Source organism: Hippichthys cyanospilos, chromosome 9 (genome assembly GCF_059441005.1).
Source record: "Hippichthys cyanospilos isolate Australia breed blue-spotted pipefish chromosome 9, RoL_Hcya_1.0, whole genome shotgun sequence".
In the NCBI taxonomy this organism is placed as follows: domain Eukaryota; kingdom Metazoa; phylum Chordata; class Actinopteri; order Syngnathiformes; family Syngnathidae; genus Hippichthys; species Hippichthys cyanospilos.
Genome location: NC_142377.1, coordinates 21,372,140 through 21,384,444, shown reverse-complemented (window position 1 = coordinate 21,384,444; position 12,305 = coordinate 21,372,140). Strand labels below are relative to the sequence as shown.

The 12,305-nt window shown below is 41.2% G+C and overlaps 1 protein-coding gene across 1 annotated transcript in view; it reads right to left on the bottom strand.

Annotated features, from left to right (window-relative positions):
• Window positions 1-12,305, bottom strand: part of sema3fa (sema domain, immunoglobulin domain (Ig), short basic domain, secreted, (semaphorin) 3Fa) — a 57,258-nt gene that overhangs the window by 10,188 nt on the left and 34,765 nt on the right. Inside the window, exons 5-10 of the mRNA XM_088423196.1 lie at window positions 11,700-11,819; window positions 9,310-9,399; window positions 7,726-7,819; window positions 5,947-6,066; window positions 2,406-2,545; window positions 708-822 (exon numbers count right to left, since the gene is read on the bottom strand). Coding sequence (XP_088279322.1) covers window positions 708-822; window positions 2,406-2,545; window positions 5,947-6,066; window positions 7,726-7,819; window positions 9,310-9,399; window positions 11,700-11,819 — 679 coding nt within the window. The remainder of the gene's footprint in view (window positions 1-707; window positions 823-2,405; window positions 2,546-5,946; window positions 6,067-7,725; window positions 7,820-9,309; window positions 9,400-11,699; window positions 11,820-12,305) is intronic.

Genomic DNA, 12,305 nt, shown 5'->3' with positions numbered 1-12,305 from the left:
CAGAATGGAGGGCAAGACAGTGAATCTGTCAAGACCTGTTCTGACAGAAGAGCTTTGTTTTCTTACTGTTGTGGTTACAGCGCATGTAACGGAGTTTTCACTTTGCACAGCCAGCTTTCCTATCGGGGTACGGATATGTGCAATATGCGCCAGGCGCTTAACTCTTAGCAGATGCTTAGGTTTGTACATCTTGGTATAGAAGTGCTCCACGACCAGCAGACCGATCGTTTTATTTAGGGCCACCATGGAGGATAGAATGTAGTTTTCTTTTGCTCAATTTCGCGATCAATTTCATGGAGTAGCATATTCGTTTGTGCCGTGATTTATGCACGCATTGATGCAATTTTAAATTCTAGCTTGAAAAAAGGCCAAATAACATTAGCATAACTTCCCTCCTGTTTCCTTTATCCTTCTTACCCTTCTCTATCTATGTTGTGATTTTTGGTAAAGCTACATTAAAAACAAACAAACAAAACATATCAAATCGAAATTTCGAAATCATCTTTGCTTAGCACATTTAATTACATAACTACTTAAAATGGGGAACTACTAAAAAAACTCTTCTTTCCTAAATATATATATATATATATATATATATATATATATATATATATATATGGTATTACCAGGTCCAGCACTTCATAACGAATGGCAATAACAATTTTGGCTTGAACTGAATGGTGGTGCGTTTGTGTGCGTGGACTCACTGAGTTCATCAAAGTGTGTCTCAACACCGTCGGCTCCGGCCACGGAGCAGATGAGACGGGCCTTCAGAAACGTGCTCCACTTGTTCACCAGACAGCAGTGGCCGCCGTCGTCGTTCTGCAAGGACTTGTGTGTTATCCGTCACGATGTATCTATCACATATCCGCGTCCGACTCACAGCTGTGCGAGACAGTTGTTCGCGCTAACAGCGCCGGCTCCGCTGTTGCCGTTGGCTCGGTGGAACAAAAACAGTTCCGCGTTTCAACCGGGCCCGTGTGTGCTCGGGAGGTCGGCCAATTTTTACTTCTGAGGTAGGGAATGGAAATGATTCACGGGCTGGAAATGATGAAGTCTGTTCACGCCTTTCGCCCTGTCCGAATGATTTGCACAGGATGAAGTCCTGTATGTTTGCGACACTTTGACCCTTACAGTTTTACCATCACGTTACCTTAAACGGAATATTAACTTCTCACAAGCGTTTAATCAAAGATGTATTTCACTGCATCGTAAAAAACTTGACAAGCGTCCAAGAAGAGCCTTTTGAAGATGAGGCCAACGACATCCCAAGTCAAGCGTTTTCTTTCTTTTTTTCTTTTTTTTTTTGGACAAATACAACAATAACGTCACTTAGTTATCAACTCTGGATGCAAGATGTGAACTGAAGTTGATTTCCATCGCTTTCAAAACCAAAATAACAAAATGCTTTCCAGCTAAACTGTTAAAGCAAGCAGTGACGCTTTGCTTTCTTGTCGTGACTGTGAATTGGACACTCTTCAATGATGATAACATGAAATTTCCCTCAGACAGAAAAACACAGACAACAGTCGGTCAAAGATGGTCTTTGTTTACTGAAATGGAGGGCACAAACCTATCATCAGACCTTATTTGGGCATTCCTTTTCTCTCACAAACCTAGTCAGCAAATATCTGATTATTGGACATCTCTAAAAGATGATCCTGAGTGACAATTCTGTAATGGGGAGGGGGGGAGGGGGGGGGGGGGTAAAAGTGAGTTTTACTCAACAATCTCCTGAGAAAAGCATGGAGGTCAACAGTCATAAATGTTAAAGCGGTTCAATATTTACAATGGGAAATCTTTATGTGCACGGTCAAAACTGTGTTGTGCTGAGCCATGGACTTTGTGAAATGGAATGAAACAAGAACCGATTAAGAAGCAGGTCTGACCAACATCTTAATGCAAGCTAAAATATTCTCCTTCCATTACTGTATTCTATAGATGTAGGTATTATTTATCCACTATCTTGAGAATGCCAGTGTTTTTGTCTCAGGTGATGCATGATTGTGCTTTGGAAATTCTTGCCCAAATCGATGTTTCCCGCTCTTTTGGTTGATCATTTTGCTCAAACTAAGTCATATATTTTCCTTATTTCGTTACTTTTCTTTTTCCATTATGTTGTTTACAGAGTTTGACACTACAACGTAGTTCCCAGGTAAGCTAACAGTTAGCCGAGCTTCTTCTATTGCTTCGTGTTCTACTACTACTTCTTCTTCCTTATCTTTTCTGGCAGTCCGGATGTCCCGTGGTACCAATGGTAACGCAGCATGTGTGCGGTGCAGCATAAACACACTCCATGAGACAGTTTTTCTCCTTAGTCATTTGTTGGCTTCGTTATATTTTAAAAATGGATTAAGATACTAAAAAGTGGCAAGTTGTCGACACCAATTAGCACAGCAACTCACCAAGCAGATCCGCCCAATTCGGGACTGGCTCATGGGACTCTGGCCCATTTCGGTGGCCTTCTCGCGGAAGAAAAAGTAGAGCTTGTCATCATTTTTCTCAGCACTGTCAGGAATGAGATGTGCATGGATGAATGTGGGATCTAGAGAAAAAAAAAAGGAAAGTAAACAAAGAACATTATCTTGGAACAGATGGTATATGACAAAGATAGTACATCTGACAGGCAGAAATTATCAACATGGCGGCAGAAGAGACGGTTCATAAATGTTTAAGGATAATGGCTCTAGAAATATTACAAGTAAAAAAAAGTTGCTGACAAAAACGCCTTCAGGAAAATCCCTCCATTTGATATGTCACCGGATACCACAAGCGTCTTTGATTGGAAGTCAAACAGAATCAGAAGGCTTGCTTTAACATGCAATAATAATAAAATGATCGTTACCAGGAGACGGCTGACAAGAAACTGACCGAACGCAAAAACCGAGCCCGGAATAACAATTTATCGGCCCAAAGGAGGTAAGATTGAGGTTTGGGTCACAGTTTAAACACGTGATTTGGCCCCAATAACCATTTGTATGATTACTGGGGAATTAAGGAATCACAAGCGTTCTCTTTGCCTGCACTCTAAAAGACCAATTCATTTTGTCCCACCCAGCAGTGGTCAAAATGGCTTCATGGTTTACACTTACATACATCCAAATAAATGGATCCGCTGGAGAAGGTACTCCACCCACCTTTCCAAATACTGTATTAGAATAAGCAAGCTTACAGGCGGAGATCGCATTCATTTTTCAAGCACTTTCGAGGTCTATTTTCATTGTTTTACCAATACCTTGCACGAGAAGAGTAAATGACATATGGCTGCTGCCTAAAAACCAAGGTTAAATATTGTGGGATTGTTTTTTTTTTTTCCCCCTCCCGATTCTAAAAACAAAAACCACTCTTATTTTTGGACACAATATTGAACAATACACATGGTTTTCGCTGGACAGTAATGTGCCCAGTAATTAGTATTTAGTTGCATGCAACATGGTGGTCTAGTGGTTAGCACGTCTGCCTTACAGTTATAATGTTGGTTTGTTTTTGCATTTTTTTGTTTTACTAGAAAAGTGAAATATGACAAGCTCACTGTTGTGAAATAAGTACAATTTGCTTCAAAGCAACAACACAGTACTTACATCCACTTAAGACTGAGCAATAAATAGAATCATTTGATGAATTTGTCCATTTAAAAATCAAGGATTTGAGTTACAGCTGAATGGTAAAATTGAGGTTAAACGAGTCAAATGGAATACATTTCCGTATTTTCTAAACGGAGCACTTGGCTGCATACCTTGCCAAACTTAATTGAATCAGCTGGAGACATAACTTTTAAATGATCCTCTCCGTTTTAGTAATATTCCTGTGTGTGAACGAGGATGGTCTCGGACGTTGGTTCAGTCTGCTCGCTTCTTTTATTGAAGATAACGCAGTAACAACATCAACTGACACGAGTTGTTAGCTGCAACAAGAAGTTGTTGCTAACAGCCAACTTATTGTAAGTAAGAATACAGCTGATATAGAAATGCAGATCTGTGCGTCAAAATTCAGCTTATGTGGCTGATATATCAAGAATTATGGCAAATGTTGGTGTTATTATTAATGATCGAAAAGACAAAAACATTAGAGAACACGCATCAGAGTGAAATTTGTGAGGAGAGAGACATCCAAGGGCGAGGCTGTGATTGATTTGGCAACATCCGCTGATGGTGCTTTCCCAATTGCGGATCATCGGCTCTATGAGTCACATGATGTGCTGTCAAGTTCCCATCAGGGACAACCCTTCAGATGTGGCCTCAGCAATTTGTAAAGAGCGCTTTTACACAACATGGTAATGATTAGAGTCACTGAGTGGATCAGCGTACAACCATCTAATTCCCGCAAGATGCCAGCAACCACTTTTGTAGTGAGTGTCAGGCAGGGAATCGGGAAGCAAGTTGTAATTAAAAATCGTATTTAATGAAAGCGAGGACCAAAAATCAAAGTAGCAACAGAAGCTCGAAGAGGGAAACACAAAACTAAGGCGAAAAGAGTCAAAGATTTAACTAAGCGCCGCGGGGTAACCTGGCTAAGAATTCGTATGACGAGCAAAACGACCATCTGACAAGGACAATGACCCGACACCAACTGAAAGCAAAGTCAGACTTAAATAGACTAGGGACTAGACGAGGAAACGGGAAACAGCTGGGGAGAAACAAAAGGCAGAGGGAGTTGATTGGGTGGCACCAGGAGGGCGAGTACACAGGTGGAAACAAATCATGCTAACGAGGATCGACACCAGGGAAACCGAATGAGTGCAAGACACAAGAACTAAAAGAACTCAACTTGAAAAAAACTAAATCCCCCAGAACAGAAAACCCAGCCCGAATCCACGATGGAAACATGACAGTGAGGTTGTCAAGAATGTACAAAGAAAAGGTGCTGCTCCTTTTTGAAAAAAAAAATGACAATGCTAATCTTCTGTGGGGTTTGTGTACAAACTCTGGTTTCCTCTTACCCTAAACCTTTTAGTGGTGTTTTGAGATATGTTTTACTGTGTGTTTGCGATTGAGATAATATTGCAGTTCAGAATACCTTAGAACAACGCTTCTCAATTATATTTTGCAAAGTTTTAGTTTTTTTTTTTTGAAGATAAAAAATACATTCATTTCTGTAAAATTGTTGTTTTCAGACTGCTGTGCGATACGTGTCTGACATTAAAGTTGGAACTACATTTGTAGTGGTATACTTGGACATATTCTAATCGGAAACTCCAGAAAATATATTGTGTAACATCATCTGTTTCATTTCTGGCTCATCTGCTGCAAAATTGCATCACTATTGACAATGAGCACCCCTATAAAACTAACAAAGGCATACGACTTTTTTATTGTGAAAAAAAGTTATTACAACACAATTTAGCTTAAACTTACTCCATGTTCCAATTAATTCTGCCTTGAAAAGAAAAATGCATTGTACCTATCGCCGTATTAAAAAACATTATATTAGATTTGCTGCCATCAGCCTGAACATTTTTGAAAATCTCACATAAATCCTAAAGTGTCACTCTTATCCCCAATTAAGAACTGCTGAATTAAAGGGTAACTACATGATATTGTTGACTAATTATCACGTTTCCTGTTGTTTGCTAGCATTAGCCTAGCGGTGGCTATGTGGTTGTTTTGCAGTGCATACACAATGTGTAAATCTCATGGATTTCTGTTTAGTTTGGGTGAACATTTTGTTCTTTTGAACATTTATAAGAACTTTTGTTCTTTTGAACATTTATAAGCCTTAACTATCAAATTGTTTTGTTTGGTATTAAATGAGTTGACTCAACTCTGACCTACCTGCCTATGAATGAAAATTGTCTACAAATCTGGCCGAATGCTCATTTGTGTATTGGTGCCAAATCCAAACCCATTTTACTCATGAGTTAGGCACGCTATCCACAATGCCACCCGGAGGGAGACAATCTGTTGCGTTAACGCTGGCTGCAGACCAACCACGTCGTCGGGACATTACCGTTCAACCATCTGGAGTTGTACTGATCGGTCCTCATGGCTGTCTGCTTCCCCAGCGTACGGAAGATAGCGGAGTCGGTTCCCATGAAGTCGATGTAGACTCCCGCATACAGCTCTCCGTCTGTCAAGACGCGCACACGCATAAAGAATTGAGGGCGTTGCCAAGGTGAAGTCATAATGGACGCAAAAGCAAAATAACTGGTGTGATCTGCACGCCGCAGAAAGGCAAATCACTCAAAAGTGGCGTCACACCCGCCACGTTTCATTTCAATCATCCCATAACAGCGTTCCGAAATGTCCCCGGTGCGTGATGGTGGTGATTTCCGCTCAAAAAGCTCAGCGCCGAGCCAAATTATATTATGACGTGCCTGTTGCGCTGCGTTAGGGTCAAACCTGTTGACCTGGCTACACTTCCGCCGAACGCTTTATGTCATCCCCGTGAGGGCAATCAGTAGAATTTGGACGAACGGCAGGATACGCAGAATCAATTGCAATCAGCTGGATTTAACGAGAGAAAGACGTTACAGAATGATTGGCAGTTTTAACCATAATATCATGTTGCGGGTCAAATCGACCCATTCTAACGTACAGTTGTTCTTGGAAAAATGAGAGAAATTCATTCTGTGACAACATGCTAATTATTCCCCAAGTTAGCATTAGCTTCAAGCTAGGAAACTAACAGCTAAACCATGGAGTTGTTTTAAATACACAGCATGTAAATGTCTTTGTATTATATTAGGTTTTACATTAAACTAAATCAGAAAAAAATGAGAGAAAGTCATTCCGTGACCACATGCTAATTATTCCCCAAATTAGCACTAGCCTCAAGCTAGCAAACTAACAGCTAAACTATGGAGTTGTTTTAAATACACAGCATGTAAATGTCTTTGTATTATGTTAGGTTTTACACTAAACTAAATCAGAAAAGGTAATCAACAGCGCAAAGTCTTTTATTTGAAGATTTATTCACTAATTCTCTCCGGCGCTGGTATCATACAACACTAGCAGTAGTATTTCAAGTTTGCAATCACATGTCGAAGCGAGAGAACTGCCTCAATAACGTCACGTACAAAGACATACGCTTGTCTCTCTCCTTCCATCTCTTTTCTTTGTCTTCTAAGTACCACAAGTTCATTCAGATGAAAAAGATTGCCTCCACTCAACAAGAAATTCAGTGCACTATTATGAAATTCAGCAAGTCGAAAAGATCATTCTCATGTTTTTTTGACTGCTTCACATTCTAGCAATCATCAATTGCAACTGAGAACACACGTACATACACATACATTCACGCACACACGAGAGGGCAAAAGGTCATGTCTGACCACCTGTAGGGCGATGACCAGACCACCCACAAACAGGGAAGCGCACACAACAGACCGACACAGGCAAAGAGTGACACAATTGCAGCTATGCAACATTCCATTAGCAACAAAGGATCATCCATCATCTGTGCTAATCAGAGGCTTTGAAGTCAATCAAAACACGGCTTCATTTACTTTTTTTGGCACTAGCCTTCGAATGAAAAGGTCATCACATACATCCAGAGTTCGGGTAACAACCAATCACGGCTCAGCTTGTGAACGTCACATGAGCAATTCCAATGAAAAAAAAAACGTGAGCCTTGTTATTTTATTCAAGTGGCAAAAATGGTTTCAAATATATTCATCATTTTTAAATGAATTGTTTAACCTTAAACAAGCGTCCCTTTAAAGATTGAAAGAAGTTTAAAAAAAGCCCGTTGCATGCTTTAGTGAAACAAAAATCAACATTTACTTACTGATCAAAGCGGAGACGCTGTTCAATTTGGGGTCAAAAGGACATTTTCCTTTCCCGGAATCCACTTTGCCAGGCTCAAGGCGGAAAATATATTCCTGTGGAGGGAATAAGAAAATGTAATTCATTATTTTCTCACTTCTTCTGTAACTTGCGAATGGATTTATTGCGTTTGGAGAATATATTTTGGACAGCGGTAAAGGGGTTACTCCTTGAAGTTGCTGTTAAAGGCGGTGGGTTTTGAAAACAACATGAATATCTAACTAAACAGTGCGGAGTTAAAAATGCTTGGCTGTGACCCCGCAGGCACAACTGGATCTGCTGAGGGCAACCAAAAGCAGACAAAGGCGGTTTTATCGGTGAGATGAAGGCGGCGGAGGGAAAAAGTGCTGAGAGCCTTCCGAAAAGACGCCCTCCGCCGCGCCTGTGATGTTAGTGGCTCAAACGAGAACTCATTACAGTGAAAAGAGGACATCTTTAACATCTGTGTCAACGCTGGATCCGGGCGCACCGGCAGCCCGCTCGGGTCTTCAAAGACGGCTCGACGGCAGGCTGGAAAAAACAGGGATTCCGCGGCTGAAAATGCACAATTGTGACCCTGCAAACAAAATGGCCGCCAACCTCAAGAAATCCCTCGGCTGCAGAAGACCGATAGACTGACAAGAGATAAAGTGAACCACTGGAAGCAATTTGCATATCTATGAATTTTATGCGACATTACCGTGCCGCCAGGCAAGGCGATTTTAAAAAATTAATTATTTTAAAAAATTAATTATGTTATATATTTATTTATTTATTTATTTATTTTTCTACTGGACTATGAGAAAAATAATACCAAGATATTGTAATTTGTGAGTGTCATCTATTACACCAGTTTACATTTTTTTTTTACTTTTTACGGGATTATATATTGCCCGCATTCACGTCGCATTCTGAATTTGTTGGCCAAAATATTGTGGAAAACTGTGAAGACTGAAAAAACAATAACTGATCACTGATCCAATCAGAGGATGACACTGACACGCTCTAGCCAACATATCAAAACAACTCAATCGGGTATTGGGACCACCTCAGTCCAAAAAATTTTGAACTGAACTGGAGTTCATTTAAATTCATTAGGTCAAAATAACAATAATCACATCTGTGTTTTTAACCTAATTATTCAACTCTAATAAGTTATGCTGAAGGCCTGGACTGGAGCCTCACAGCCAAAAACAAGAAATATAAATAAAACAAATTTTTGTTTTTTTGCAGGATTTTATAGGACAGTGTACTTTTAAGATGATGATTTTAGTCCCTCATCATAATTTTGTCAGTGACATCAATATTTGAAGTATTGTTTGCTCTGCAGTCTCGTCAGGAAATGTTTTAGCGCACTTTTTTTTGCAGAGGGCTTGCAATTTAAGATGACCTCTGTCATTTGATTTTCTCATTTGCACCCCCAACAAAAACACGAAATGTCATGGAGAAGGCCGTTTATTTTACTTCAAACCATGTCCTCGCAACTCCCAAAGTGAGCTCTCCAGGTGGGCACCAGACTTCTAATTCAATTCTTTGAAAAAGTGCAGAGCCCCCTCACAAAGCCCACCTTGGCCTCCAAAAGCTCTGACGCGGCATTCTGGTCCGCTGCCCGATTGGTTCTCCCTCCAGATTTGGGGGCCTGGAGGTAGTAGGAGCCCTAAAACACAGACATGGCACATTTGGCCGTCTCGTTACTGACACGTGACTGGCCGGAACAAAGACGGATTTGTCCGGTGGACGATAATGACACAAACAGAAGAGCGGGGAAAAGAGGAACAAAACGTGGGAACGGAAAAGGATTTGAGGGGGAAAAAAAAGTGTCAAAAGGTGGGATCGGCGGTTGATCTTGTGCATATCGTGCAAACCTCACGCAGAAGATTTTGAGACATGGAAAAAGTACTTTTGATGCATTCAATCAAAATCGGTTCTAAATATAGCTCACCCGTTATGGGGCATGGATTTGCAAGGAATGTTCAAGAAATAATGATTTGAAAATGTAAACACTGGCGGAAATTTATAAAACAATATGGACCGCAGGCCATATTTTCTGGTAACACCCACTCGCTTCATTGCACGCTCCGCCTCCGTCCACCGTTGTCATGGTAACGAATGCCACAGGACGCAAAACTATCTCCTAAAACTCTACCATTTGAACTATAGTGTGACAAATGACTTTGCGGCAATACTCATTCTTTGTGTATTTCAACCAAAATTTGTCAAAGACTGTTTAGTCAGTGATCAGGAAACAGTTTTATCTTGTGAAAGAAAAAAACAATTTGTCTCCATTAAAGAGTATAATGCCGAACGATAGAAGGCCGACTGACCTTTACGATGAAACGTGACCCCTCCCGCCCCATTTGAAGGGTGATCCTAAACAGGCAGAGGAACGGAAGGCGCAAGGCCCGCAGCTGCATCCCTCCCGCCCACTGGCGGTCATCGCGCCCGAGGAGGGGGCGGAGCTACGAGGGCGATGATGGATGAGAGGCTCCATTGGTGGTGATGGCTTTTCAGGGGCTCTTAGCCAGACAGAAAGACAGACCTACCGAGTCTGCTCTGTATAAACAGGTGGATGGAGGGGATTACAGGCAAAGAATTTGCTGCATGTCCAGTCAAAGTGAGCGGGATAGGGGCCTAATCTGAGCTGTGAGAAAATTACAAACAATGATTCTTCATCTTTATGAAGAATTATCCATTATCAAGACATCATAGTAACATGTAATAAGAGAAATTCAACAGTATATAACTGTATTTCTTGCTTCAATTTTATAGACATTGTGCTGCTTCTTCTGAGGCGCGCCTTGGCCATGTAGGAGCCTCACAATACACACGATTGCTAAAAAAGTTACTGTAATGCATGCTAGCAAGTATCGCAATACTATTCACTTACTGCATTTACGTATCTGTTACTCATGGGAATACATGGGCTTTATTTGTCCTTAAATCTGAATTGCTTAAAGGCTTACAACACCATGACCCGATGCTATTTGTTGGGTATTGTTCGTTAGCATTTAGCCAAATCAACTTGTTGGCCGAAGCTAAACATATATGACTGTTTAAAGCACACAGTTCACATTATTTTTTGTTTGCCTGGTTAAATCAGCCGGTCATGAGAAGGGGAAGTCCTGTTTTATGTAAATGAGCCACTGCACCGTACTGGTAAAGGCCAATGCTTGGTAAAGCTCTTGCAACCATGATGACTAAGTGTGGAACTTGGAACTGGATTTGAAAAGCAAAGAACTACAAAGCTCACACAATGGTGGATGAAGCTTTTCATCAACTAGCCTTATACTTTCAGCAATTACTATGAAGATGTATATACAGTATAGGTCACACACTGTTGACACATTAGAAGTTCGGCTCGGTGTTTCCAAAGTTGAGCTTGATAACTGTTGGGCTCTTCAACCGGAACACAAATTGCAACCAATATTATGTATTGAACAAAAAGCCACGAGGCTAACACCGGAGCTTATTCCAGCTAACTTGTGGACAAAGGCAGGTCACATCCTGAACTGGTTGCCAGCCAATCATAGGGCACCATTCATACACACAACACCTGAGGACGATTTAGAATGCCCAATCGACGACCATGCAGGTTTTTCGTGGAATGAAAAATGGAAACTGGAGTACCTGAAAAAAAACAAAACTGCGCAGGCACAGGGAGAGCATGCAAAGTCCACAAAGGAAGGCCGGAGAGGAGAGGCGAGCTCACAACCAGGCTAGTGCGTTGGGACCCTTCAAAAAAACCTTCAACTGTATCTCCTCAGTGGAAATGTGGCTACATTGTAACACCAGCCATTCAAGTCGACAGCAAGTGAGTGAGGGAAAACGAAAGAACGAAAGCACAATGGATGAAGAGGAGCGAGAGCGGGCGGACGGGCAGCATCAGCAAATCGAGCTTGATTGACAGACGCGGCTGTTAAAAAGGAGAGCGGGCTTAAGGCTGAGTTGCAAGGTTACCTGTGACCTGCGTCCACGGTCCACGTATGTGCAGATGGGGTTGTACGCTCCCGTTCCGCACACGTACAGGTGAGTGCGGTTCCACGGCTCGATCAGGCGAATGAAGTTGCCGCATTCGCCCTGAAGGGCAACACAATCGTCATCAGTCAAGATTCAAGTCCTGTTGTGTCATGATATACAGTATACAGATGGAAAACAAATGGAATGGAAATTTTGTGTGTTTTAATGTACGTATAGGTTATTTTTATGGATGGGTTAGAATTGAACAGCATTAAGTACTTGCGAGGGCATTTTTTTTGTAGGGGAACAGCCATTTGTAGTTTGCTTTCCATACACATATGCACAAGCGTATGGAAAGAAAACTGAGAGCAGTATGGGAGTGGGGCTCATTCTGAACAGAAGGAACTCATTTTTAGTGGGACAAACTTGACGGAAATTTTGTTTTGTTTTTTTAACTCTCGAAAAATTCACCAGTGTAATCCGCGCAATTTTGCATAGTACAAAACAGCTCGTCAGGAAAGGGAAGGAAAATCCCATAATGAACAAGTTGTGCAAAAGTAGCATAAAATGAAGCCCTGACTCCAAAAGGTGGTTTTATTTTTTATA